At 42.5% G+C, this 23,776-nt stretch overlaps 2 protein-coding genes and 2 long non-coding RNA genes across 7 annotated transcripts in view; 3 read left to right on the forward strand and 1 right to left on the reverse strand.

Annotated features, from left to right (window-relative positions):
* The window catches only part of myo1b (myosin IB), a 55,461-nt gene extending 45,503 nt beyond the window's left edge, over positions 1-9,958 (reverse strand). For all 4 annotated transcript variants that reach the window (XM_060039615.1, XM_060039614.1, XM_060039613.1 and 1 more), the window contains exons 1-3: positions 9,732-9,958; positions 3,581-3,728; positions 477-592 (exon numbers count right to left, since the gene is read on the reverse strand). In XM_060039615.1, the coding sequence (XP_059895598.1) occupies positions 477-592; positions 3,581-3,706 (242 nt within the window). In that variant the 5' untranslated portion in view covers positions 3,707-3,728; positions 9,732-9,958. The remainder of the gene's footprint in view (positions 1-476; positions 593-3,580; positions 3,729-9,731) is intronic.
* LOC132448397 (uncharacterized) lies at positions 6,823-7,184 on the forward strand. Its single transcript, XR_009523354.1, has 2 exons — positions 6,823-6,964; positions 6,997-7,184. It is a non-coding gene; the product is annotated as an uncharacterized LOC132448397 (long non-coding RNA).
* Positions 9,959-10,448: 490 nt separating the features above from the next.
* On the forward strand, positions 10,449-19,957 carry LOC132448393 (eIF5-mimic protein 2-A). Its single transcript, XM_060039625.1, has 12 exons — positions 10,449-10,603; positions 11,329-11,402; positions 12,433-12,609; positions 13,219-13,313; positions 13,438-13,503; positions 13,653-13,788; positions 15,945-16,054; positions 16,308-16,478; positions 17,047-17,193; positions 18,543-18,681; positions 18,984-19,106; positions 19,275-19,957. Exons 2-12 carry the CDS (start codon positions 11,339-11,341, stop codon positions 19,304-19,306), a joined length of 1,260 nt encoding a protein of 419 aa, XP_059895608.1. The 5' UTR covers positions 10,449-10,603; positions 11,329-11,338; the 3' UTR covers positions 19,307-19,957.
* A 1,876-nt stretch (positions 19,958-21,833) lies between these two features.
* On the forward strand, positions 21,834-23,439 carry LOC132448396 (uncharacterized). Its single transcript, XR_009523353.1, has 3 exons — positions 21,834-22,218; positions 22,686-22,800; positions 22,932-23,439. It is a non-coding gene; the product is annotated as an uncharacterized LOC132448396 (long non-coding RNA).
* The last annotated feature ends 337 nt before the right edge of the window (positions 23,440-23,776 follow it).

Genomic DNA, 23,776 nt, shown 5'->3' on the forward strand with positions numbered 1-23,776 from the left:
CCAACCGATTAGCAAGCCGTCTACAGCGCACAGCAAACCAGGAAGCTGGAGCCAAGCGGTGCTGCCAAGACCCTTTGTCCTTTAGTTGTACTACATGGACGAAGGGGCTGTGTTGTCGTGGACATGGTTTGAATGTCCAACCCTTCTAAAAAAGTAGGCTATTAACATGCCCGTAAATTAACTGAAATTATGTAGTCTTTATTGTACAACTAGGCGTTGTTTTTCCATCTATTCATCAAAGAATGATTTTATTTATAAGGCCAAATATGGCATCGTTAAATCAAAACTGCGAGTCACGTCCAACAAGGAGGACTTGCTCCTCCTGTTCTGCTCAGAGGTTGAAGAAACGGGATCAAATCCCTAACAAGCACCACAGGGAATCAAAACAAAATACATACTAAAACAGAATTAGGACGTCCACTTCTGATCCCAGAGGGCAACAGAGGGGAAGGAGGGAGGCCGGGAGCGGGACTCACATGTGTGGACTGAGCTCGTAAAAGTTCCTGTTGCGGTACTCCTCCACCTTCTCCGGTGTGAAGATGGGCAGGGACCGGTAGGGGTTCATAGAGATCACCACGCTGCCGATGTACGTCTGCAGGAAGATGGGGAGAAACACAACAATCAGGTGGAAACCATTAACTATTTATTATTAGGAATTCAGCGATATAGATAATGACCTGTGTTTTCGTCCATCCTAGATCAAAGATGGATAATTTATTAGAATTGATCCATTTGAAGGTAGAAACTGACACCTCAGGACAGTGTGGGTGTCAGTTTATTTTTTATTCTATTCTGCAATATTCTCTCAATATTTGGACCAAATCCCTACTGTTGAGCGAAAAAAGTTTCACATTGGACTTTTACTATGTATTGGTGGAGACTCAAAACCTTAGTACTCATGGCTTTTGGTGCATTATTAAACGACATGGAATGATGGATACATATAGTGATACAGTGTTCAAATCCAATTTTCTAACCCGACTGAAACACAGTGCCTTAGAGAAACTAACAGTGTATTTGTGATCAAATAAATATTAAATGAGTGACAGTTAATTAAATAAGGCACCGACAATCCGCACGCCGCCCCTTCATACTGCACAATATAGCACACTGATGTAACCAGAGGTGCGAGGAATTTCAGCTTCCGTCAGCCTCGCAGCAGCTGGGAATTCCTGATGTTTTGTTCAGGCATGCGCTCCATGGAGCCACGGGATGCGGAGAAACAAAAGGGAACACCGTCCGTGGGATTACTGTACAGGGCACCGCACAGAGGACCACCGGGCGGCCTTCAATAGATGTAATGACGCACGGGTCAAAATGCAAGTACTTATCACAGAAGATACAGGGAAAGCAAAACCTAACCCTGAATCCATTTTTGGACTTTAATTAGATGAAGCAATAAAGTCGTCACTTCTGAAGAGCAAATGTGACTCACTCCCTACACATTGATAGGATAGATATTTCCAGCCGATGGGTTAATGGCCGTTGCATAAATCGCTCTCACGCGAGAAGTGCCGGACCCTGTGCACCCCGTGCTCCCACGGCCTGTACAGAAGCCACTGGCGAACACCACTGAATAAAATCATTAGGTGTGCAGGACAGAGACAACATGGCCATCCGTGCGTGTACACGGACAAACAAATCCATGATGACCACTTTGGCGTTAGATTTTATACGATTGAACACCCTTTTTAAAACAACGATGGTTCAGAAGAACCTCTACAGTCTAATTGTCCTCCATCTCACCCCCGCCCCCCCCCCCACCACAAAAGGAACATGGAGACAGAAAAATACTGCAGTAGGCTAATCATTCTTATCTTTGTTTGTATAAGGGCAATAGTCAGTAACCATTATCGGAGTTGTGCAATGTAGCCAAAGGGCAGGAGGATTTGCAGTTAGCTCCTTAAAAAGAGAAAGTTTATTCAGAAAAAAAGAACAATGGCTATTGAACAAAAACACCACCTGAAGCTAGTTCATTTCAAACATCTAGCAGGGGTTTGCAAACCTCTGTCCCACTGTGAATGAGTCCTGTGTGTTAGCAGCCCTTCCATGCAGAGAAGTGAAGTCAGAGAACATATTGGAAAAAAACTACAGAGGGGGGTGGGGTAGGGATATGATCTCCATGCAAGAGTGTGTAATTACTAGCTGCACGGGAAAAGTGAGGGAAAAAAAAACCCAGACTACGTCTTCAACCAAAAAATCTACACTTTTAACAGCATGTCGAGGAGCTACATTCAGAACCCATTGAGAGAAATATTGAGCCATAAGGCAAGGTCAGACATACAGAGCAATAAAACTAGTGCTGGGGAAATCTCTTGAGTTTCTATCCAGCTGTGACACCATGTCCCGGGGAGAGAAAAGTAGCCATGTGCCTTCATGCTATGGAAGCATGTCATATGATATGTGTGGCTGCGAGGGGGGAGGAGGGAGTTTGAAATACATTTACAAGGATATGCTCCACAGATCATGAGGATAAGTGTGGGTTTAGGAATGTTTTTGAAGAGACGACTGGTCACCATTTTAGTGGCGAGGCATCTACCTTCTATGAAGCTTAATCAGCGCAACGCAATCAAAGTATTCTTTTTGGGTTTGACAAATATTAGCAAAAGAAAAAAATAATGATTTGCCAAAGCTAAGGTGGATCGAGATAAACACACACACACACACACACACACACACACACACACACACACACACACACACACACACACACACACACACACACACACACACACACACACACACACACACACACACACACACACACACACACACACACACACACACACACACACACACTTTATACAAAAGAGTATTTACAACCCTGCTATTACATTACCATTGGATCAGAGTCAAACTGGTAATGTTTTCACTTTTAGAAAAAGGAAAACGTGGTATCTACAATGTCAAAACAGAACCATCCAAGCGCGTAGGCAGGAAGTGGCTACAGCTCGACAGAAAAAAAAAATGGATGGAGCTGGCCGAGCCAATCAGGGTCCTTTGTGGTGACATCATTTCACAGGGCCCCAGGCCCTTCTGGGCAAATGGGATTGAAAAGCAAAGCTGTAATCATGGAGGCTGGTGTCTGGAGCAGCCAACATGCAGAGCAGAGCGCAGATAAACCCATGGTGTAGCATAGCACAAAGCCCGTAGGCAACATGCTGATCTAGGGACCCCAGTTAGCACACACCCGGGCCAGCACTCTGCAGTGGGAAAATGGTCAGGCAACAGAGCCAGCCACACAGCTAGGTCCCTGAGCTGGGGATGTACTGCTTTGTTTAGAAGGGAATCATCTACATTCCATGGTGATAGGATTTATTGAATGGTTGGTTGCTTGGCTAGTGTGGTCGCATCATTCGAACCAGCGTTGTTTCCTTGTGTATATTTTGTGTCAAAAATGATGATGTGAAAAACAAAATGGAAATTGATGTTTCCGTAAGGGAGGTTTTGAATTGTGCCCGTTTAAACATTCGGGATAGAGGGCAGACTCTGGAAACGTTTACTTCACGGGATGGTAAAGTAAACGTTTCAGTTGAGACACGTTTGCATGCAACGTAGCACGCGGTACACAGGGACTCACATAGATCTCGTTGTGATCGAAGCGGTTCCTGAGGTTCTCGATGAAGGAGTCCTCCGTCAGCGGCTCGAGGAGAACCATGTCGCCGACCCCGATCATGTTATCTAGGAGTGAAGTCTTCACCTCCATGTTGGCAGCTTCGTCTCCCCCCCTAAAAGAGAGAGAATGAATAGAGAAATGATTACATGCATATATGCAGGCGGAGACGATGAGCCTCTTATTCCTACCAAGGGCTGTTATTTGAGTAGTCTATTAAACCTGGTCGAAAAGGCAACACGGAAAGACTTTGTGATCAGATAGAAACAAAACACTAAATATAGCCTGCACAAATATACTCTAGGGAAGCCATGTTTGTTCAGTGGTGGTCTGAGGGAGTAGCAGTATGATTACTTCATACAGCCTCGGCAAGCTGTGGATCTGAACGGGTCCACCGAGGGAATTGCGTAACATAACTCTGCTCTTGACCTCCAATCGTCCAGCTCGGTTGGGGTCTGCTGCTGCTGCATTTAGCTCCCGTTTACATCCAAGAACATTCCTCAAAATCCTCGACGACAGTTAACTATCAGCCTATGTATCCATATCCAAACAGTTGTAGGGTTATATTTTGGGGAAGGGTATAGGGTCACGGCCCGAGGGCCACACGGACAAAGACCCTGCTTGGGATGGCAGTTTTCTGGTCCAGTGTTCCCCCCCTGGCCGCTCTGGCGCAGTAATCCTGGAGCTATAGCACTGGAGATAAAAGAGGGGCACGTTCAAGGCCTGGTCCACATAACCCATGCCTGCTGTTGTATCAGTGGGGCCTGAAGCTCATCCATCATTGTTCACCATGGCCCTCAGCAGAGAAAAGAAAACACGCTCTTTTTTAGTTTGGCAACAGCAGTGATGTTACTTCAATGGAGCCACATAGGAGCTGGTGGCATGACAGCCTCGCTCAGCCTCGCTATAGAGATAATAAATAAGGGTTGAGGTGTTACGGATCTTTTATTTTATTTGCATGTTAAAGATGCACAATCAATCTGAAATTACACAATGAACATTTTGATATATTCTGAAGGAATATTAGGAAAGTATAGGCTTTTTAGAAATAGCTTTTCCTCTGGTAAACTTTTTAGATGACGATGAGGATATGACCATGCCAAAAAATCTCATTCCTTTCTTAAATGCTAAGCACTAAAATCACTTGTTATCTCTCACAAGTAGAGGGTTGACCAAAATTAGCATTTGATAGCTCATTCTGGATGTATTTAGGCCTAAAGCATGTACAAATGGGACTAGCCAACTGTCAATTAAGAAAAGATTTATGAGGCAGGGCTGATCCTGGTTATTACATGGTTGGAGGGGAACTCCTGCAAGCTGGCACTGACGGAGAACAGGATGAATATCACGGCCCTCATCCCAGTGCCTTATCGCTGTCGACACAGACGTCAACAACTCGGAGATGGGATCTTGGAATGTTGAGATGGCCTTAGTTCATTGTGAGAGCTCTTAAAGTGTGAAGAGTATCTAGTATTGGGTGTTTAGGCCCTGAAAACACTCTACAAGTCTAAGGGCATTTTGGGAGGACTCCAAGGTTTATTTTTGAGGCATTATTTTGTCCAAGAGTTCTGTCCAAAACAAATCTAGTCCCTATGACTTCGGTGCTACTGGAGGGCACAATGTTATGAGCCCATAAAGAAGGTTTTCTAGTTCTTAGTAGGGGGGCCAGATTCTACTTTCAGAGACAGACTCATACTCAGCATGGGCACAAGCCCATTTGAAAAAGGGTAGCAAGCTTCTTCTTTTTTACTCTTATGCTAATTTTTCCGCACAAAAAAGCCGAAATCGTTATAGGCCTTATGCATTTCTCAACTGACGGACCCAGACGAGAGGAACAGAATATTCTTCAGTGCTGGTCTCCACCAATTTATCCCTGTTAAGAAACCACACACACACACACACAGACACACACACACGCACACTTAAAAAAAGGCTGCTTAACCAAAATGTCAGAAAAAGTGGCACCAATAGAAAAAGTATAAAACATGCATTTATCCTAATTCATTGCTTGGTCATAATTTAACCTTTCAATTTAGCAGCACTGAATGGAAAAGCAGAGGCAGAACGTCCTGGCGTCATGCACACTTATTCATGCTTGTCAATATCCACCTACACAGAATCAGTAAATGTTCCCATGAAACCCTGTTTTTAGCAATCATGGTTCAGTTGGAGAGTTGGAGACCCTATAAATCCCTACCTATAATACAAAGTGATGGACGTTCAGAGGCTTTCCATAAAGGAAGCAACAGACCTGCACTGAAATTGCCTTGGCACTGCAGCATATATAAGCTTACCACTCCTGTATCTGGCACATCAATTACCAGAAGTTGTAGGCCATTTCAATGTAGTTAACAGAAGAAAAAGTCGATTGAAACGGAATGTGCAGTGTTAGGTCTAGTTATTGGGACAGCTGTGTCCAGAGAAACAGCTGTGCTTCCCCATTATCACAACACAGAATAATTTGATGGAAATTATTAAAAAGGGGTTTCAATCTTCCGGGAGCAATATACAGCATTATTCCTAGATTTCAGAGTGACTACATACTTAATAATAGTGCCTTGAGTCTGGACACACCCCTGGTCGTCGTGGGCTCATAACCCACTAGCCCAGATTAGAAGGGAGCTGCCATGCAGCCAGTGACACAATCCCATTAGTAAAGAGTGTGTGGCTGCATGAACTTCCTGCCTGTCGTGTCAAATCCTGCAAGAGAGAAAACCTGACAGCAATGATTAAATTCATAAAGGATTACCAAGATGGCTGACTGGTATGGAGTTCACAGCAGACCATCATTGAGGTGCAACAGTTCATATAAGGCTAAATTGAATTTCCATACTGATCAAATATTATGGATTTTGAATATTTCAGATTAAATATGTTTGCTTTTGTGAAAACATTTTTTTATATTTATACCAAAATTCACAAATGAAAGCATTCAGGCAAATGGATATTAAGGCTGCTCTGCTTCATCATCTCAGTGGTCAGAAGATGCAGTAGGATACAGTTCTGGTCATAAACCCATTTGTGACACGTTATCATGCTTAAAAGATCTATAATTCCTACAGATTAATGTGCTGTGGTTATTGAGGGTGCATTGGCCCCTAAAGAAGATAAAATGCCTGTGTTATTGACAGAAGAGTGAACCGATATTACCAAGTGCGTCATCAATGGATTTAGCAACATGCTTGTCTTCTGTGCCCCGATAATGACCCAGATTGTACCACATGGTCATCTTTACCAAAAAATATTACATTTTCAGATACTGAACCATAGTCATACATGCACCCCCATCCTTGATGTACATGCAGGCACGAAGATGTAAACAACTAATACTTAACTAATAATAATGGAAGAGTGAGTGTATCATAGGTGCTGGGAAAGGCCAGACACATCATAGATATTAGGAAACAAAAATTTGAGCCTGAGAGCAGCTGTCTGAGAACGAACACACACACACACACACACACACACACACACACACACACACACACACACACACACACACACACACACACACACACACACACACACACACACACACACACACACACACACACACACACACACACACACACTTTCTGATAGAGATTTGCCAAAGAGCAGGTCAGAACACAGCTTTAGAGAGTGGAGAGGGAAAGGCGGCTGCCTGGGATGACTGACCTGCTATCCAAGGGCGCTACGTTTAAGGGGAGTACATGTCTGTGTTACACAGTGGACTCCTTTGGCTGGTGGCGTCTTACCGAGGGAGCTAACCTTTCCAGCTAATCGTTTAAAGATAGTGGGGAAAGGGCACTATGGAATTTAGTGTTGGGCAAGTCGCCTACTTTAAATATAAACTTTGTCCAAAGTAGGGCCGGTGGAAAATGTTTGAGAGCATCCAGACATGCGTGACAGGCAAACATCAAGGATAGTACTATCTCTGCGGCATAAGAAATTTCAATCTGGTGAATGCCTTGTCAGCAACTGATTTGAACTAATCAGAAACAGCAATTACAATATCTTAACTGCTTCTCTTAAAAGACAGCAACCCCCACCATTCACTGGACACAAGGGTACGACAGTGGTGGAAATTCCTGGGCATTGGTGAAACTATATCCGGAATGCAAAGTTAATAAAACATAACTTATGAACAAATACTTTTCTGTAACTGTCTTGAAAGCTACTTCCTGCTGATTTCTCATGACTGTCTCACTCCTCGTTCATGTGTTTCAAAGTCCGAGCAATGTTGGGAACACTTGTTGTGAAGTTCCACTCTGGGTAGTGCAATGGGGATGTTTGGCTCTGATGTTCCTTTAGGGAATATCCTTACATCTGCCTGGAAGTTAAGTCACATGATGCCTCAACCTCAACCATTTAGTGCCTCTGCAAAAGATGCCTCTGAATTTCTCAGGTTTGTGTGTGTGTGGGTGGGTGTGTGTCTGGGTGGGGGTTGATGGACATAAAGCCCCTTTTACTTAGTTGTTCAAAGAAAATAACAGCTCACTACACTAAGACAATCACAAATATAAATGATCATCATAGCAATGGTTGGATGATTCAAGGCAACATCACTTTGGTTTGTCAAACAACTGTGAAACGTTTCTTAGTTAGGAGACGGCGAGAGCGAAAGCTGACTTCATAGACACATCGTGACTTCTTTCCTACAGGCACTAATGAGCACAGAAAGAAATGTTGGCCATTGACAAAATATGCTAAGGAAGCTGGATATTTGATCTACTAGGCATCTGTTATTAATGTCAATATTCTTCTTCATTCTAAATAGAAACCATACCTAATCTTTCAATGATGTCGTTTGTTTGATCCGCAAAAATAAGCTGTCCCAATCTGCTCCACTCTGATGATAAATGAATGCAAAAACCGAAAAAGTACTGCTCAAAGAGTTTAATGTGCTGGGGGACATCACAAAAGACATTGATCACCAAGATAAAACAACCAAACAACTGTCTTCAACTCCATTAATCTGATTCTAGAGCTCAAAAAAAGAAGGTGCCATGTAAGCAGTGTTCGTCGTTGCCATCATACAACTATTCCATTAGCAGTGGCCACAATTCCCCCCAGGACTAGTCTGAATGATGACATCATGGGTTACTCATAATAATAATCATCCATCAGTCAGTTTTGCAGATTTCTGGTAAAAATAAAATACAAATTCTTATTATACATTTCTAGGATATCCATCAGCCAAAATACAGCATTGAACTTGTGTAAAGGTATACAGCAGTAGAAAGATTACTTTAGAAAGATTATTTTATAGTCCCAACTTAGTCCTTAACTTAAGTTCCTGCATTTGAGCGTCCTCTCTTTCCATTGTCAGCAAAGGTATAAAGTGAAAAACTAGTTTTTAAACGTAGGGTTGTTCGTTTCTTGAATCGTGTTAGATAAGGATAGTCCACTAATTCAAGGATGGGATGCTACAAGTAAGTCAGGGAGTCCATAATGGGGACCATTGAGTCTCGGCCAAAACAGTGAAAACGTTTTTTTTTTTTATGCTTCTGAGTGTACATGGGTTTTATGCCTACTGCTGGACCTTTTCGATTGCTCCGAACGAACAAACGTTTCCGTTTTAGGCTAATTAATACAACAAAAGCAACATAAAGTGCAATCCTCAAACGCCGATTGTCCTCACACTTTGACCCACATGTTTGTCTAACGTTATCTTAAATCTGTCTTGTACGTGATGTAGCCTACATTTTCCTGCCGACATTACAAGCAACATCACCAGAGTTTTTTTTCCCCTTTGTGGAGTTGTACTGGTTGTACTGGGATCTCTTGGTGTCCTACTGGAGATCAGAGGACGCAGATGTTGACAATTAACGAGCCAGTCGCTCAATCACTTTGATTTGGATGTGCAAACCCCGACCAGAGACCACATTCCACTTTCTTAAGGCTTTTTTGTTGTTGCTGTTGATGAACGCATATCCACAACCCTCCTAATTGCACGCAGCCTAGATAGATAAATGAATGAATCAAGGCAATCGTTTTTCTTTGTGAGTTAAAGTTAGGAACACGTTTTGTTGAGAAACTGCAACCAAGTAACAGTGAAGTCGGCAAGCGACTGCCGACAGCCTCCACCCGTTTTCAACGGTGCAACAAAAATATTTAAAAAAAAGTGTCTACTTGCCTTTTTTTGTATCAGAAATGTACGCCTCGTATTAATCCGTAAGAATCCCCGGGGTATATAGTCAGGTCTGTAGTGGAACCCCTTCCCCGCTGTATTGTTTTAAGTTTGACTAGTCTGGATGAGTTTGGACGCGTCTCCCATCCGGCCCTCAAGACTTTGAATGGAGCATAGGGGAGGAGGACTTGAGGTCCAGAGGCACAGGGAGTGGCTCAGGCTGGGGCAGCTTCTAGGATCAACGTCCCTAATCACCTTCTGCATGGGAGGAGGAGGAGGCAGCGGGAGGGATTTACATTTTTCATTGACTCTACATCTATGGCACATGACGGCACAACACCCCCCTCCTGTGTCATATTCGTAGATCGCAACAAAGTTAGTCATTTGCTTGATGTGATTGCTCTGTATGTGGTTCACGGCATGTTTGGCGAGCTAAAAAAGTCTGGTCAGACTGGAAGTTTAACTAGTAGAAAATTAGATAATTGTAGAAAAACTACCCTTGGGTCAGTTTTTAATCCATAAATTGAGAAAATGGCGAGTAATTTGTATCTATTTATTTTTATTTTATGGATTCAATGTATAAGAAAGTAATACGGATGTTAATCTTACTTGTATTCTAAAGTGATATCTTAATAAACAAAACAAAAAAAGTTTATTATAGGAAACATAAGCATCCTAACTCATTTAAAAATATAAGTCCAGGTCTACTTCTCCTAAAGTGATTTATGAGTTTATAGATGTGTAACGTGAAAGGCCGTTGCATGACGCATGCGCAGTGTGAACATCCATTTCCTTCTAAATCTGGGTCCGTGCTAGCCATTGTGTTGTCACATTCATTTGTGTTTTCTCGACAGTTTTTGGACATAAATAGGATTTAGGTAAGTTGTACCTTTGTTATCGTGTACCGTAGCAAGTATTCACAATACCTTTAGTTTTGAAATGTGATTGTATGCAATGAAACATGAGGTGGAGTTGTCTAGACACAGGGCTTGGCCTAGTCTAGCTACTGAATGTAGCCCGGACGCAACCTAGCTAGCTCTTTTATATGCATTAAAATCACCATGGAGTAGGCTGTGGCCGTCATCGACATCCAAAAATGTGTTGTTATCGTGTGTTCTAGACGTGTGTATTGGATGGCCAAACGAAATAAAGCGTTTCACCGGGATTCAGGGGTTATACTTAGGAGGAAATTAGTTGGGTGGATACATCCCTAATATCGCGCCGGACACCCAAGCACATGGTTGTCTTTTCATGTTAATATCACTCCTATTTTTTTTATTTGACTAGTTTTATTATTTTATACAAATCTTATATCACAGTGAAGCCTTTTAAATGAAAACACTAGTTTCACTGACTTAAAGGGGCTACTTTTACTTCATAATCACTTCTTATACCCAACCTATACATAAACACATATTTAGTGTCTCTTGTCTTAACAAGTCATGGTGGGACTGATTTTTCTGTATACATTACTACTTGGGTTATAGAAAGTTCTGCTAATGCGCAATGATGTGCCAAAGCCCAAATGAGGCCTATTGTCCAAACGAATCTACGTATGCCCCACGTGTGACGTTTCTCCCCGTTTCTTTCATTTGTATTCCAGGCCGTCTTTTATGAGTACTCAACGGCAGCAGAAGCCTACGCTTACAGGCCAGCGATTCAAAACGAGAAAAAGAGGTGAGAATACAATTTAACAATTTACACTACAGAAATTGAGGTGTAAATTCATTAGATACTAAATATAAATTGGCTTTAGGCCATACGTAGTTGAACTCATGTATGTGCATGGACGCGCATGTACTCCCTGCTTCAGTTACACCGAGTTTCAGAATGGGAAGAGGCCATAGCTCATTGGAACAAGGAGAAAAAAGACAACTGACAATGATCGTTGATCCTGTATAATTTGTGGATAAGACCTATTGAAATGGTCAGGATCAAGTCCTCCGAAATTCAACTTCGGTATGCAGAAGGTCTTCTGACAATGCACCACTTCTTGGACTTTGTCTTAAATGGGCTACGACAGCTGAAGTCCATGTCAAGTGCCAATGTTGTATGCTCCTAACGTGCCTTAATGACATTGCTTCCTCTCCTTCTGTTGAGCACGACTCTTGCTAATATCAGGTGTTAATTCATTATTTTGGTAATTAATTTTGGCAGTAAATGGAGGCACAGATGGGATGCTGCAGATTCATACTTAAATTAGATGTTAAGCACTTGAACAATCATTGCTCTCAATTATTCGGAAGATGGATATTAATAACCTCCCAGTGAGGTGAAGCTCAACGGAGGCTAGCCCAGAAGTGGGGGACAGACTTTGGTTCACAATATTTTAAAGTGCTGCATTTGTTTGGGTGGATATTGTTGTTGAATTGATACCACTAGCCTTCTGAGACCATCCATATAATCAAGTTTGCGTTTCACAATGAATATCAGTTTGGGTATTAATTGATGTCCACAAATGGGCATGGCGTTATGTACTATAAAAATACTCTAGCCAATCAGAATAAAAGACTTTCAAGTGTGATGCTCTTGGTGGCCCATCCTGATCTGATAATAATTTCCAAACAGAAAATTGATTATGTGGATGGCCTCCAGAGGCTACCTCTCCATTCTTATGTAGTTTTTTGATCACCTGACTTGGTTCTGGTAGAATTTGAAATTTTGGCTGCTCTGAGGATGCACTTTAACCCAATTTTTCTTTCCACAGATGAAAAGGAGAGATTTGACCCTACCCAGTTTCAGGAAAGTATAGTGCAAGGTCTGAATCAAACTGGCTCTGATTTGGAGGCTGTCGCGAAGTTCCTCGACGCCTCTGGCGCCAAGCTTGACTACCGTCGCTATGCTGAGACCCTCTTCGACATCCTGGTGGCCGGCGGAATGTTGGGTAATTATTACCAATGTTGCTTGTGTTTGCTTTTACATTAACAGTGCCATTGAACCTGAGTTAGTTAGTCTCAATTTCAATGGCACTGTCTTACCCATAGTTCTTGTAGGATCTTGGAATTAGTATTTGCCATTATGGCACGGTTACTAAAATAAAACGGGAAAATAGCTGGTTTGAAATGGTATATTTTTGTCGCTCTCCGGCAAATGATTTGTAAAGGCTCTACTCCGCTCCGACCTCGAGCCTTGTTCTTTTTTCGTGAAGTGTCTTTTCGGCGACACTTCAACGTCACTGAGAAAGCACCCCCACACCGAAAGGGTACGCTACTGCTGCCGTCTGCGTGGTACCTCGTTTACAATATCGCTCGTTAAATCACTCCTACTCAGCTACGCGTACCAACGCGGGGGAAAATGAGCCGTAACCATGACGATATCACGTTTCTAGAACTAACGGCCAAAAACGCATTTTAAATCCCAGCGTTTGGATTACAAGCTGGGTTCATTTACGCAATTTTTAAAGGGCACATATTTGAGGATGACTGTAGATGGCTTTTCATGAGCATCATTCCATTTAATGTTCATATTTATGCTATTCCTTTTGTGTTCTCAGCCCCGGGTGGTACTTTGTCCGATGATCTGACACGTACCGAGTTCTGCCTCTTCACGGCACAAGAAGACCTGGAGACCATGCAGGCGTATGCACAGGTGAACATGCCTAATGACTTCACTTTGACTTATCTTCGCCTCACTGGTGTGATGTAATTCTGCTAATAAAAATGCCGCGGTTTGCACCTCTTAATTCACCAACCCACTCCCTCCTGTCCGTCAGGTCTTTAACAAGCTGATCAGGCGTTACAAATACCTGGAGAAGGGGTTTGAGGAGGAGATTAAGAAGGTTTGTCTGTTTTGTGAGCAACATGAAGGCCTAAAGCACTCCTTCTCCTCCCTTAAAGAACTTATTTGACTGGATTGACAAAAGCATTTCAATGTCTTTTTCTGCCCAAAGAGAACATTTAATGTTTATGTTGTTTCTACCTCCTGCAGCTGCTGCTGTTCCTCAAGGGATTCACTGAGTCTGAGCGAAACAAGCTGGCCATGCTCACCGGCATCCTGCTGGCCAACGGCAACATCTCCGCCCACATCCTCAGCAGCCTCTTCAATGAGAACCTTGTCAAAGAAGGTAGGCAGTCACTCTGTTGCAGCAGGTGGAATCAGCACATGCAAGATTCACCAAATTATTAATTATAAATGGACACCCACGCCAATTGAGATATTTTGTTATTTTTTGTCCCTGGCGTGTATGCATCTCTGGTAACTTATTGACTAAAACCAAGATCTACATTATGTTTATTCATTTTGATTTTACATATAAACTTGGGGTGGAAGGATGCACGAAATTCACGCTTGGGTTCATATCACGGTTTTGGGGGTCATTGTTTATTCGGTTCGGTATGTTTTCGTTAAAGAAGAGGCTGACACAAGTTTCTAATGTAAAATAAATTATCTGTATTTTTTCTAGAGTTCTCCTAGTATTAAATAAGGTTTGTTTGAGGAAGACAAACAGTCAATTTGAAAAAAAACGTAATCAAACGATCGAAAAACTAAGAAGGTGGTTGTGCTGTGTTTTGAAATGCACTATTGTCGATGACTGAAAACCACACAAGAAAAAAGGGTCTTAACTGGAGTATACAGTTGGTAGAAAATTGTTAGTCTTGAGGCCCGACACGACTACATATGATCCGAGACTGAGGAGTTTCACTGGGTACTGTTATTACTGCACACACAAGATAACGGAACACGTAGGTTTGCTATTCACAGTTCAGGCGCGAAATGTGGCTAGCGAACTTAACGTTTTTCAAATTCTTTATTTGAACCACGCGATCCCTAATACAAATGCATCTTTTTAGTTTTTTTGCACATTTTCCTTTTAAGGACACGGAGGGATGTGTGTTTTTGAGTATGGTCCAAAGTTGACTTTCTACCAAAGAATCACACTCCCTTAATCTAGTGAAAAATAATAAAACAAGTTGTTTTTATTTTTGGCCACATTCCCATGTGGCTGGTTGTGCTTTTACTTATTTTTTGGAGCAACAAACACAATAGTGCGTTACTAAGAACCTTGGTGCCTGATCTGGTCCAGCAAGCTTAAGCTCTCTGGGAGTCCTGCGCAGCATCTTGCCTGATAAAGACTCAGTTGTTGACTGGATTTACGAAAAATATTTTTTTAACACAGGACAGGTGCTTGTTACCGCTTGTTTTTTTAATTTTTGGGAAAAGGCGTGAAAGTACATGGTGCTGCTTCGTTTTGATGACAATCAACACGATAGCCCTGACCTGTTATAATGTGTTTTTGGGGGACAACAATAATTGCTGTGGCACCAATGGTTAGCCCCAATCTGCTGCTTGCTAGACTGAGAATATTCTACTAGCTGTAGAAATCATTGCAGCTTTGATTCATTTTTTTTCTCATGGTGGCAATGGGCTATCCAAGAAAAGAAAACATTGAGTACTTCTATGAATGTCCTTTCTCAAAGGAGAGAAACGCTTGTTTTTTTTATAAGGAAGTACTGCTTCACACGCATCTACAATTTGCATTCATCATTGGTCCGATGTGGATGAATGATCTAACTTTTCTATATATTTTTTTACTTCTATCTAGCACTACTCCTCTTATATTAGAAAATATTCCAGTTACGACCGTTTCCTTTTTAAGGATGTGACTCTACAAGCGGTATATATTTTTTATATTTTCAACCGGTAGCCTTGGTAATCATTGTTCTGTTGCAATGTGGCAAGATGTCCACCTTGAGCACTGACTCGGCCACGTTCCACAGCCTCCACATGACATTTACAGCACCCCCTAATCTGTATTGGTCTTTGATCAGACACCACTGGTTATTTCTTTATCACTGTTGATCACTTAACCTGGATAGTGTACGGCCCTTGAACAATGAAAGCCCTTTCCATCAGCCTAACAAGTGTCAAGTGAACCCAAAATGGTCTTCTCTTGTCTTTTTTGCAAACTGTTGGTAAGTTACCCAGGGGTTCACTTACACTTTAAGCCGTTATGACGACGCAACAATTTTCAAATTTTACTGACGCACACACTTTAGACGTCAAACAGTTGGAAGAATATTTAGCTTATAGTTCATCCATTATTATTTTTTTAGCTCAGCGGTTATCCATTGAAAGAGATAATTATTTGAATGTTCCTTTCTAGATTGGAACTCTTTCTAGGTCTGCATTCCCATCTCACAGTTTTTGCTTCCAATCACCATGATTTTAATCGGAACGCCGAGACACGCCTTCTCACCGCCCTCTTCCTCTGCCGTCTAGGTGTGTCAGCAGCCTTCGCCGTGAAGCTCTTCAAATCCTGGCTGAACGAGCGGGACATTGGCTCCGTCGCTGGCAGTCTCCGAAAGGTCGGCATGGACAACAGGCTAATGGTGAGCATACAGATGCAAATGGGATGTCCCAAACAATCCTCAACGTGGCATTTGAATGCCGTGTGTCTGCGGCTGCGTGTGCGTGCGCTGTTTGACTTTCCGCGACAAACAAATAAATCCTCAAACGGCGGCGAGCGAATCCCAGCGATTGGAGTGGCTGCTCCGGAGCCAGGGCGTAATTATGTAGGACAACCCTCGTCTCGTCGTTCACTGCGGGTCTTAACCTTCCCCCACCCCCCCCGGCCGTCCTCAGGAGCTGTTCCCCGCAAACAAGCGCAGCTGCGAGCACTTCTCCAAGTACTTCAGCGACGCCGGGCTCAAGGAGCTGTCGGACTTCGCCAGGAACCAGGAGTCCATCGGGGCCCGAAAGGAGCTGCAGAAGGAGGTCCAGGAGCTGATGTCACAGGGGGAGCCCATCAAAGACGTGAGCTGACGCAGATTTTCTTGTTCTTTTTCTGCGGCCTCCTCCTTCATTACTTTCTCCTTATCAGACTGCCGTGCAGAGCATTTGAGATTGCTTTTAGTTTATTGTCTTCTGCCCTCCCCCCTATTTGTTCCCAGCATCGTTGAATCGTGGTTGGTGGTTATTGCAATCCACCGTGCCTGTTCTGGGTTTTATCAGCTCCGAAAAGGCACTCTGTTCTCTTATCAAATCTTCATATTCTCGGCTGTTGAAAGTGAATAGAGATGCTGCTTACCACTTTTGTATTGTTCATCTATAATTGGCCTATATAATCACTTGGTCTATAAACTCTGAGTAATGGCAATCCCCATTCCAAGTTAACGGAGCCAAAAGTGGCATCTTAAATGTGCTTTTCTTTTTTTCTTCTGAAGAGCACAGTTGGTTCCATTGATGGAAAAGAGTTTATTTGTAAAAACTATTGAGCAAAACGATAATTGTCCGTCAGTCGACATCATGGCCCTACAAATGAACCTGCAGTATTATTATTTTTTGGCCTTCATTATCTGTTCTATCTTGTGCTCTTTTGCAGATCATTGTGTACAGCAAAGAGGAGATGAAGAAGAACTCCATCTCTGAACAGACCATGATCAGCATGCTGTGGTCCTGTATAATGAGCTCCGTGGAGTGGAACAAGAAAGAGGAGCTGGTAACTGAACAAGCCATCAGACACTTGAAGGTAAGACCGCTTGTTATTATTTATTAAATTATTGTTCTGCCTTCGGCCCTCATATCCTTCCCTCTCACGCTGGGCAAGGCCAATGCTAGTCCTTGCTCTGTCTGGTATGCTGTAGCTGAATCTTTAATGGAACCATAGATTGATTTGCAGGCACATCTCCAGCATGACTCTCTGCATGCATCTCCTGTGACCACTGGAGACTGTCGGCATCTGACTTGTACAAATGCATTTGCAGCTAGCCATGTGCCAGTTGGGCAACTAGGAAGCAAGCATCAGACAGGGTTGTTGATTTGAAGACCTCTACACGCGAGGCTTAAAGGAGGTGGCGAGAAACAAAAGGTTTCATGTAACTTAACAGGAAGAGTTGCAAAGTGGGACTGCACGACTTGCTCTCGGTTAGTTTTCCTCTAAAGATCAATTAAGTCTGTAATGATGTGTTAAATAATTCACAGGTTTTAAAAGGGCCTTATTCATTAACACACACATGTAGCCTATTTAGGAATTGGCCACGTAGGGCGTCTGGTCAACATGATACAGGCCAATGGGCTTGTCTTCTTACAATGGGTCCAGTGCTACCCGCTGCAAAGTCTCCTAACACAATTCAATGGTCTTAGGCGTGCACGGTCCAATATGATTCACTGAAACGGTCACAGGTGGTTCTCCAGACTGCACCCTCGGGGTCCAGACAAACCTATCCTTCATTCTTCTTCCTACAAAGCCAGTGCTGGCGTATTTGAAGGTTTAAAGTTGCACCTTAGCCTGGCTGATGCTGTAAAACGTCTCGGCTTAGCCGAGGTAGAACAGTTGTCTTGTAACCGAAAGGTTGCTAGTTCGATCCCCAGCTCCTCCTAGCTGAGTGTTGATGTGTCCCTGAGCACGACGCTTAACCCTAACTGCTCCTGACGAGCTGGCTGTCGCCTTGCATGGTTGACTCTGCCGTCGGTGTGTCAATCTGTGTATTAACCGATGTAAGTCGCTTTGGATAAAAGCGTCTGCTAAATGCCCTAAATGTAAATGTAAAACCCATCGCAAAGGACTAACCTACCTAGCTGATGGAACCGTTGGGTGGACTTGAATCGATTGTATGACCCGGTTAGGTTTTTAAATTCATCTCAGGTTTTTTAATTCTAAATGTCTTTCTATCGCTCGAGTGTTCGTTTCTCATTTTTTTCTTGTGTTGTTCACGACGTAGGAGGACAATAGAACTCGTGTCCAGAGAAATTGTTCGAAATTTTCCAGTTTCATTCGTGTGCCTTCATTCCGTTTCAATGCCAGATCATAGTGTGCAACTCCTTCCTTGACTCCATGTGTCATCATTTGGCTTTTTGTTTGTCTCTTTTTGTCCTCAGCAATACAGCCTTCTGTTGAAAGCGTTCACCTCCCAGGGCCTTTCTGAGCTCACTCTGCTGCTGAAGATCCAGGAGTACTGCTACGACAACATCCACTTCATGAAGACCTTCCAGAAGATCGTGGTGCTGCTTTACAAAGGTGAGTCGTCGTTGAGTTCAGCTCCCCGTCCCTGAGCGATACTCTGTAATTTTCGTGAGACAAAAGTTAATTTTGCGGGAAGAAAGTCGGTTAGAAGAAGTGAATCGCACCAGATGGCTCGGGATTATAGCCGAAGTCGCGTCTTGATTGATGCAGCGAAGCTGCTGGGCAGCGTTTGTTGTTTTAGTTGTTCAGGCACCTGCACATGCATCTGTGTGTCTGGCGTTGTTGTGAATGGATTATGAAGGGTGGCTGTTTAAAAAAATAGAAGAAAAATAAGCTAACATTTGAATATTTTCTAGCGGACGTGCTGAACGAGGAATCGATCCTGAAGTGGTACAACGAGGAGCACCTGGCCAAAGGAAAGGGCATGTTCCTGGAGCAGATGAAGAAGTTTGTGGAGTGGCTGAAGAGCGCAGAGGAAGGTGAGCGGGCCCACTATTCATGATTGTGAATATGGTAGGATTTGACTCATGTTTTTTCGATATCCTGGCAGAAATGTAGAAGATGCCGTGTCAACGAAATTATAGATCAAATCAAAGTATATAATATCGTGGTTTCTTGAAATTGAACGACGGCAATGTTTTTTCCAGAGTCTGAGTCCGAGGAGGAAGCGGAGGACTAAGGACCGCCAAGCCAACCACAACATCCATTCATCTCCAACTTTTCTCTTTTTTCTTTCTCTATAGAGTGTACATAACCGGAAGCGATAGAATGTTTTGTTACAGAAATCCCCGCCCCTCCTTTTAATTAGAATTTTTTTACTATGTAACCTCTGTGTACAAAACCATCATGTGGTCTACTTTATGTAAGGGCTTTTACATCTTCCGTTAGGACAGGCATCCACAATCTTTGGCTTTGTTTACTCCATCCGATCATAACATGGTCGTTTTGGGTTGTCCATTGTTATGATTCGATTGCCATCTTATGACGCGTGTAAGACTACATTTGCCTAGAGGCCATCTTGAAAGTTTTGCCATGCTACTTGGACCTCTGTCAAGGCAAAATGTCTCCTCACATCAATGTATAATTCTGCAAATAAGGTGACAACAAATTGAGGCCACATGTTTAGCTCCTTTCGTAATTCCTTTTGACTGAACTGTTCCAGTTTTAACTCCAAAGGTGCTTGTGGCAATGCCCCTTATAAAACAAACTAAATGCGTTTTACATCTTCTGTAACATACATTCTACCTTCTAGATATGTTTTTTTTTTTTTTTTTCTTTTACCCCAAAATATGACTTTATAAATTAAAAATAAAATAATGGTTTTCATTGATGGTGTATTGTGGCTGACTTATTCGAGCTGGACACCAATCGGTTTCTGATCACAGGAGTCGTTCTCCATAGAAGTTTGAAAGACGAGGCCAAGAGTGGCACCTTCCTTGGTGCTCTCTGGTCGTCCACCTTTAGCGCAGCTGTCTGAGTAACCAAGAGACATTAGGGCAGGCTATGTGACGACGTGAGCAGCAAAACAACCAGCCTGTCCAAGCAGCACTTTCTATCTCACTTTAAATGGTAATTACCGCTCAGTCAAGCATGCAAACACCCCGGACCAATTTGAGATGTTATGAAAACAAAGGGCACACTCGGACATCCCCGCACCTCGCAGTCAAGAGTCCTCGTTTGTAATGTAGACATTAAAGGTATTCTTGATGTCGCTTTTCTGGCCCACACCTTGGGATAATGATAATGCTGCCTTTTCTTAGTACGTTTAAGCAGTTGAGCGTGAGTGACTATTTTCGAAAACGTGGAGCTTGATGTGTTGCTCACTGGGAGTTGCACATCATAAGTGTCTGATAAGGGATTGTCCAGTCTCCTGGTATATATTTGTTTCCTTACTTGAGTCTTCGCACGCTTTTAACATGTTCCAACATCAATATGGAACACCCTTGCGATATGAAGGCATTATGTGAAGCTTTTTTATGAATCTTAGTTGTCGGGTCCACAGAGACTGCAAGCACCTGAAGAATTTCAAACTCGGGCTAATGAAGTTGATTTCACTAGGGATGTTTTGGGTGACAAGGCTCCTTGCATGAGAAGATGTGTGGAATATTAAATGTCTTCAGAGGGAAGTGAAAGCGTTCTACACAACACACGTCGTCCCCTTTAGCGGGTACAGAGATAGTGGTCTACACACAGTCCCCTTAAGGGTACAAAGATAGTGGTCTATATGCACACTGTCCCCTTTAGAGGGTACAGAGATAGTGGTCTACATGCACACTGTCCCCTTTAGAGGGAACAGAGATAGTGGTCTACATGCAGTCCCTGGACATTCAATGGAGAAGATAATCTGTGCTTGAGCTGGTCCATAGGAGCACTGGGAAGACACAGCTCAGTTCCTGCCTAGGTCCAGACTCCAGGTTTCAAGCCACTGATGTACCCTAAAGCCCCTGCAATGAGTATTGGGCTTGGGTCTATCCAGAAGTGCTTTTTGATGATTTGCAACAACAAATATGTGCAGATTTGAAGGCGCACTGCATCGTGCTCAAATGAAAGGTACTCATCATGGAGTGTTTACTAATACAGATCCTGAGAGAAATGGCCATTCATTTAGCAATTAAGTTAATGTAGAACATGCCTTCAATATATGAATGGGCATGTTTATGCTCGATATTAAATTGTTTGTGTGGCCACAACGAGAGTGCATTTATTTGACCATTGAGATCAGGATTCACATGCTTCGTTCCTTTGTCTGACCTGGTGCGATTCGGAATGATGGCCAAAGCACATGAAGCGAACATGGGCGAGGGTAGCAAAGGTTTTTGCTTCTTGTTTCCCTAAGTACCAATAGATGGCAGTAAATCCTTATAGAGAAATGGACCAATGCAGCCACAACAGCATTCAATTAAAACTTCGAGAGAATGTGGAGAACCTGCCTTTTTCCCTCCCACTCTGTCACTTCCAGGCAAATATTTACTTTTTTCAGTTGTATTTAAATGTTTTCCATACTAGAGAACAGAAACCAATTGTTAAGGGATCGAGGAGATGCAGCAACCAAGTTTTTTTTAAATGACGTAAATGATCCTATAGTGCTGCGGGGTTTATGTTTCCAGCCTTACTAAATAATGTATGGAGTATTTGATGGCTTCTATCAGTAGGGGATGGTTTTATTATAAACATTTATTCTCTTTCACAGAGGCGTCATGGTAGGAATGGTCCTAATGCATGACAAACACAGGTGTCGCTCAACGCTAAATATGGGTCTGCTCCATGATTGTGTCAGGGCTGGGGTATTCATTGGGTACCTACTCACCCAATGTTAATGGTCCGTGCAAACTGCTGCTGTGGCACCCTGCTATGACAACTCTGATGAGGGTCCACGGTCAATGATTGTTATCTTATATAGTTTGTATGGCCTGCTACCCCTGCCCTGCTCCATACAAAGCAGCAGCCCCATCATTAGTGTTATGAGCGACACCTGTGTTAGTCCTATGGTTAGAGCTCTGTGAAAGGGGTCCAAAATGCAATTATAGACATGGATATAATTGTCTATAATAATCTATGATTCAGAAATGTGCTTGTGTTTCAGAATTTGGGGTGAGTCATTATTTATCAAACATAATTTTTTTTAAACTTGGATAAGGATAATTCGGTGTACCTTTTATAGAGATGGCTAGTGCTAGGATTACAACACAAGCCAACGGTTCGTTAAAATAGGGTTAGAAGTAACAAATAGGTTTGGTTATGTTGGCTATTTACCATTTGCAACAATGCCAAGGTCTTTAAAAGACAGACGGACAGGGGTATGTGTCTGAAGAAAGAATATTGGACTAGATCCAACAATATCTGGCATATGTCATGTCACTCTACCGTGTCAAAGCCAGAAAAGAAGACTTTGAGAGCAGGGTTCCAATAAAAGCCCAATAGTGGGGTACATGGGGAACAAGGCTTTTACAGGAATAGTAGTAAGAATAGTAGCAAGAGAGGTGCTAAGAGCATGAAAAGAGCAATGGGGCAATTATTGAGACTGATGCACATAATAATGGAAAAAAACACGTTCACAGATTTAAAGATGTACCAACCTGCTGTGCAGTCTCATTGTTGGATATCATGGCTGGATACTTGGAAGTGGGAATGCATCAGATTCTAACTCTTCCTCAGACCGCTATTAAAACAAAGGTGAGTCCAGGCCACAAGGTTCTTCTACTTCTATACAATCATAGTTCCCCACCTGTACCCCACTGGGTAATCTGTTGATAACTCGTGTTCTAAAAATAAGGTATTCCTTAAAAACAAAGCATTTTCAACAGGAGAATAATTATCAGCCGACCATCTAGCATTGACCATACATAATCAAGAAGCCTCCTGCGATTTTAATGTTATGCATTGCATTCATTTTTAACCATCTACATTACTCAATGACACACCCTGCAATATGTAAAATACAAATGTACAACAAAATTAAATAAAATTTAGATGATGGACCATAGCCATACTTGCATTCTATCCTACTCAGATTACTTGATATTATGCCTATTATTTCTACTCTAATTCAACCTTTCACAAATGAATGCTATAAAATGATTGTGACAAGGCAGGGGTCGACTATGTGATACAAATAGAAAATACTGTGTGTATGTTCAGGTACCGTGAAGTCAAACGTGGAGATTGTTGCATGCACTGTGTAACAGTAGGGTGAATCTGGCAAATAATTGACAGTTCTGGGATATTGTATTATGTTTGTATTATGTCTGAGATGTATATGCTAGCCAACCTGGCAACAACGTCATATTGCTTTGTGTCACATATTGAGGTTAGGTTGATATATTAAATTATATTCATAAACAAACAATTCATCTTTTAATCGATTGAACATTTTCCACCCAAAATACAATTGTTATTATTTTGATCACCAATTGAACAGCCCTACTATCAGCATACTATACCTCGTTCCCTTGTAAAACTACAATAGCCTCTTCTTCGTCTTGTAAAAGGGTGCATCTCCTTCACGTCCAGGTGGATGTCCTCTTGTTTGTGCCTCATGTGATGTTAGACATAACAGGTCCTCACGGAACGCTTTGTTCTCTTCTCAAGCTTATACTACATAAGCCCTAACCTCTGGCATTGTGCACTCAGAGTTGCTTCAGCCAGCGGT

This window comes from Gadus macrocephalus, chromosome 20, assembly GCF_031168955.1.
Source record: "Gadus macrocephalus chromosome 20, ASM3116895v1".
Taxonomy (NCBI): Eukaryota; Metazoa; Chordata; class Actinopteri; order Gadiformes; family Gadidae; genus Gadus; species Gadus macrocephalus.

Excerpts from the sequence above, each read along its gene's own strand:
- LOC132448393 (XM_060039625.1), top strand. The coding sequence starts at position 11,339 with ATGAGTACTCAACGGCAGCAGAAGCCTACGCTTACAGGCCAGCGATTC. Across the intron at positions 18,682-18,983 it reads CGTGGTGCTGCTTTACAAAG|CGGACGTGCTGAACGAGGAA; the intron begins GTGAGTCGTCGT and ends AATATTTTCTAG. Across the intron at positions 19,107-19,274 it reads GCTGAAGAGCGCAGAGGAAG|AGTCTGAGTCCGAGGAGGAA; the intron begins GTGAGCGGGCCC and ends TGTTTTTTCCAG.